Here is a 5551-nt window from a genome sequence, read left to right as displayed (position 1 = left end):
TTAATAAGGTAAACTCAGGGCAGCTTGTTTTATTGGGAACTTTTTTAATCCTCCATAGCCCCGCCCCCTCACGGAACCGCCGCGTCCACAGAGCACAAACAAATCTGCGTCAATCTACGTCAACAGGAAATTGATTCCTTTAGAAAATAAAAGCCAGACTACAGTCAGGTTTTTTTAAGCGTACATTTTTTTAATTTCATTATAACACAAGTTTAATAAATTGGCCCTTATTTGTGAATCAAACTGCAACAGTAACTTTTAAATAAAAATTTAAAATGCAGTTTTGCTTCAAAAGAATCAAATTAAAGACCAGCTTAATGAAAAAAATAATGTTAATTGTGTTTGTGTTTTTAGTATTTAGGACTAGTCAGTGTTTTACCTGCACTAGATTGGGATGAACAGGCTTTCTGCAGTATTAAAGAGGAGGCTAAATTACGGTACAAATAAAAACACAGGAGTTAAATCTCAAAATGTTAACAAGGATTAAAGGAATTGCCTGTTCTTCCCTCCTTTTTAACAAAATTTGTTGTATAGGAATATGCAATGATGACAGTATAAAGCATATTAACATTAGCATGCATGCAGAAAAATAATTAAAAAATCAAAACACATGAATTCAGAGTGATTCAATGCATTTCTGTAATTAAAATCCTGTATGTGATGGTCTTACTGTTTTTATCTAGTAATCATTTTCAGCTACATCAAGTTTTAGCTAACTTCTGTAAAACTAACAGAGTTACAGCCATTTTGTATTTTTTCATTTATAAAAGTGAACCAGTTGTAGATGTGCATCCATTATTTTATTTTAGTTTAGTTTCCATTAATTATGTCCACCTATTTTAAAAATATTTTTGCTAACACAAATAGGCTACCTTACTCCCTCCCTCGTACAGGTGGAAAATGAAGAGTCTTATTTTGAAACTCTGGACCGGATGTGGAATTGGTCATCCGCCCCGCCTTCACGCGCAGTTTGTGAAAAATCTCATTCACTTCAGGTTAGGACTCCTGTTGGAGGGACGGCAGGAGAACCGTCGAGTCTGCCGTCAAAACTCGTCCACAAACAGCCGCGARTCGTCCGGATAAACACCCGGAGCCGCCGACGGAGGGGCTTCAAACCCGAACCGGACCACGGACACGAACCGTATCGATTAATTTCCAAGASGCACCGATTGATCACGGATCGTGTGTCCGTGTGTGTACAGACRTTAGTGCGCGAGCTCGGACACACGCGCACAGTCACAGGTTGCCTTGCTAACCTCGTTAGCCAAGTTAGCAGGCGGAGGTAAGAGGCTGTTTTTCTTTTCTTTTCTTTTTTTGCCGGACTAATCCTCCGGGAGCCTGCCAGCCGTTCTCCGGACGGTCTCGTTACGGGATTCTGGCACGATGTGCATTTTTTCGGGACGTTTATCCAGTTGGCCGGCTGGTAGCATCAGAGAAGCTGAGTTTTTACTCATTTTTTATTCTGCGTTTTTTCCTCTGATTGTTGGTCTCCGTGTGGCTTAAAGCGGACTTTAACCCCTGGGAGTTGTAATCAACAGCCTCCAGTTCAGAATAAACAAATAAAAGCCTCCATTGATTCCTGTTGGAGTGTTCAAAAACTTAAGAGGGGGGGGAGGTTTTAAAAAAAAAAGTTTGGGAGGATTTTTTTTTTCCGAGTCTGTGGAAAAATGGATGCGGGGATAGAGAAGGAATGCAGCGCCTTGGGAGGGCTTTTCCAGCTCATCATGAACGACATGAAGGTGAGTTTAAAACGTTATTTCCCTCCTATAAACCCACTCAACAAGTCGCCATGGATGGTTTGAATATATTCTGAGAGATTTGCATTTCCAGACTCCTCCTTTCACAGATATCTCAACCGTTTCATTCTGGAGCATCTTTGTTTCTATTTTATTTATATTTTTTTACTGATGACAATCATTTCACTGCACAAGAAACAGGATAAACAACACAAACACGCAATTGGACAGTTGCCCAATAAAAATTTGGAAAACTCCCAGTTATAATAAGGAAAATGTGGAAACTGGAGTTAAATAAAAGGTTCAAATTACACATCATATCTTTTATCTTGACCTGAAATAGTGTGTTATGATTAATACACAATGTAGACAAAATTTGCTTATTAAAAATTAAGTTTTGAGGTAAAAAAATGAATGGAAGTCGATGGGTATTTTGGTGAAATAGATGATAAAATCCAGCTCAATAGCTCAGACAGATTTCACAGAACAAACATTATTTTAAGTCCAAACAGGTTGCAGAAAGTTGTATTTTACGTGTCTGAACTGGCGTTTTGAGATACTTTATACAATGTTTACACAAACCCATTTAAGTTTTGATTATTGTAGTTTTTTCCACAGAACTGACAGTTTTCACTAATACCTGAAAATGTAGGTATTTTTGTCCTCTCCCAGTGTAACAGAGTGCACGGCCTGTCTTTCAGGGGTTTCTGCTGATTTCAGGTTGAGAATTTTTAAAGCTCGGACACACAGCTGCTGTTTTTGGTCTGCCTGGTTAATTTGGACCTCAGGGAGTGACAGATGTCTTGTAACCACCATGAGCCACTCATAAAGAGTTGTTTTACATTTTTGTTCAGTTCAMACTAAGGCTGCACAATGTATCACAGATTTATCGTCATCACGATAACAGCCTGTGTAAAAGACATTTTGCAAAAAAACTGTTAATGTCAATAAATGGTTGGATCAGATGTTTGCATTTGGAATGGAAATAATGTATTGTATAAGTTGTTTTTTCCCTTTGAATCCAGAGCAAAAAGACATCAACACTGCTTCAGTATTTGTTCATTTATCGCAAGTCAGATCGCCATCGCAATATTAATCTTTATCATCATCATCACAATATGAAGCTCTGTTATCACCATCACAGTAAAGATGACACAAAAAGGATGGCTGGATCAAAACGAGCCGAAACCTTAAAAACACAAACTGATGGTTTTGTTTGGGACGCCTCCGAACGATGGAACTGGGGTTATAAATAGCGAGCGGGCCGGCGCTGATCCGGGCCGGGTAATGACTGAGCTGAGGTCGGAGCTGGAAGTGGGCCATCTGAAAGAGCAACAGGGCTGGATGGGGGTGGGTTTTTACCAGCTGTGTGCTCTTTGATGTGTCGTCAGGCGGGCTGCCCTTTGCCGACTGTTTGTCAGTCAGGGGATTTCGACGCTCTCACATGTTCATCGTTAGCAGCGTCACCAGAATCACCAGTGAAGGCTCTCCGGTGCTGCTGGAGTGGGTCTTTTTGGGAAAGCTGCACAGTTGTTTTGACAGATAAATGTATTTTCTCAGCGTGCTCCATAGGTCAGACAACAGGAAACAAAGATTTTACTAGATGACAACAAATCTCCAGCTAAGCAAACTGAACACACATGAACCTGAATGTTTCCTGTTTTAAATCTCATCCTCGTAGCCAAAACAAATCTGCTTCTATTTTGTTTATTGGTTCCAGCTTCTCTTCTGTGAAGGTTTGCGGCGGCCATGAAGAAAAAAAAAGTCATTTTGCATTTCTTTTAGAGCTGGGCGATATGATCAAAATTTTATATCACGGTATTTTCAACGTTTTCACTGGTTTCACGGTATTTGACGGTATTTTTCTTTTCATCACAGCTCATCTGATAATATAATGTACAAACCCTGCTTAGTGACTTTTTTCTTTTACTGTACCTCTTCTGTCTGTGTCACTGTTTCCCTCCTCTGTGTCTGTTCTTCTCTGACTGGTGGTTGCCGACAGTAGTCATGCATTTTGGTCCAGTCGTGAAGGAGGAGGGTKAAGAAAAGATTATGATCGGGTTTATTGTTTTATGTTATTTATTAAAGCTTATCAGCACGACTCACCTTGCACACCAGTCAATTCCAACTCCACTACGAACTACTTCCTGCAAGCTTTTCACAATAGAAGCACGTTAAGTCTCCATCAGCATAACGTCTCCATATTAACTAATCGTGTTAAATCTAACTGTGCACGTCACTGAAGATGTGTTTACTACATTCAGCGACGGCAAACTGGATGTTTTTTTTAAACGTCAGTCAATATAAGCAGCGGAATCGCCACCCGCGACTGCAACTAGCTGCTACAAACATTAGCATGCTAACGCACTTAGCGGTGCAGCAAGGAAAAATGTCCCCCGGGAAACAACAGTTCACTGGTGGCCGCGACGAAACATTCCGCTATTTAAACCGGAATATCCGTTATTCAAAAAATTCATATCATAACAAAAATATAAACGGGTATTCGGTACAAAACGGTATACCGCCCAGCACTAATTTCTATCTTTATAATTAAAGAAACGAAGCTTATTTTAAGATGTTGATATGATCATTTTAGGAGTTTGATGTTTTAGCTGTTTTCTGTGGGTTGATTAGTCGCAGCCCTTGTTTATTTAAAGAGTTGTTGATTTTACTGCCATCACTTCTTATTGAACATGCTCCACTTATCTCTGAGCGATCAGCACAGTCGTCTGTGTGGAATATCCATTATTGGACACATTTTATTGACCTTCTGTCTGGAAAACCTTGGATTGCATTACAGTCAAGATAGCAGAGAGCTGATGAAATGTGAAACTTAGAGATCGGTTCTGGACATTTTAAGAGTTTAAGATGGGTGTCACGTGACTGTGAGAAATGTGGTTGCATGAGAATAAATAATTTGTWTTAAAGTTTGTTTTTAGTCTCTCTTCATCAGAAGGTTAGCTACCAGTGYCAGTAATTAAACCTCAGATGCCTGTGATGAGTGTAGGAAGGTTTCTTCTCCTCGACATAACAATCCCTCTGTAAGATTTTGTTCAGGTCCTCGATTCTGACCCACCGTGTGTCAACAAGAAATCTCAGAAGGTGGTCCTATGCAGGGCCTCCGTGAGTCGGGTTTGTTGTGGGGAGTGTGGAGAATTGGTCACTTCTTCAAGGCATTCCTGAGCAGGTTTTACAACGAAGCGTGGCCAGATATCCTGCTGAACCTGGATAATTCCTTTACCTTTCAGAGGTTTTTTTTTAATGATACATAATGGTGAGGTGAGGCGCTGTGTATTCTGGTTTTCCAATGAAGGAGGTACCTACAATGGATCTTTGTTTCAAGTTTACTGATTTTTTTTTGCTCTGAACCCAGAGAAGAAAACATCAGCATTACATACTTATGTATTTATTTATCACAAGTCATATCATCGCAATATGAAGGACTGTTATTGCACATGTTTTCCTGATATTATGCTGCCCTGATCTCCACTAGTCATTTTTGAACCGGTTAACTTAAATAAGTCTTTTAAATAAGGCCATGGGAGGTGCATTTCCTCTGGCTGACTCTCCGTAATGGAATCCATTTTGGCTGTGTTAGTGCTGCTGCCGATGCTCCAGCAGGTAGGGTTGGGCAATATTGTCAAAAAAATTAATCACGATTAATCGTGGTATTTAGCCGATAACGATTAATTTGACGATTAATCCCCCGGAGTCCCTGGAAATCCTTGTATCCTAGTCACTTGACTAATTTATTGGGAGAAAATTGGCTCTTCGTAAAAACCTGTTCCAAATTGTCAAAATTACAGACTTCAGGC

At 39.9% G+C, this 5551-nt stretch overlaps 1 protein-coding gene across 1 annotated transcript in view; it reads left to right on the top strand.

The window, feature by feature from the left end:
* Positions 1-1002: 1002 nt before the first annotated feature.
* mtss1 (MTSS I-BAR domain containing 1) overlaps positions 1003-5551 on the top strand; it is a gene marked incomplete in the record, with an annotated part of 49433 nt that continues 44884 nt past the window's right edge. Inside the window, 1 exon segment of the mRNA XM_014024430.1 lies at positions 1003-1739. Coding sequence (XP_013879884.1) covers positions 1668-1739 — 72 coding nt within the window.

The sequence above is a fragment of the Austrofundulus limnaeus genome, unplaced genomic scaffold (assembly GCF_001266775.1).
Source record: "Austrofundulus limnaeus strain Quisiro unplaced genomic scaffold, Austrofundulus_limnaeus-1.0 Scaffold422, whole genome shotgun sequence".
Taxonomy (NCBI): Eukaryota; Metazoa; Chordata; class Actinopteri; order Cyprinodontiformes; family Rivulidae; genus Austrofundulus; species Austrofundulus limnaeus.
The sequence above is the reverse complement of the archived record's forward strand: the minus strand, read 5'-3'. Positions and strand labels throughout refer to the sequence as shown.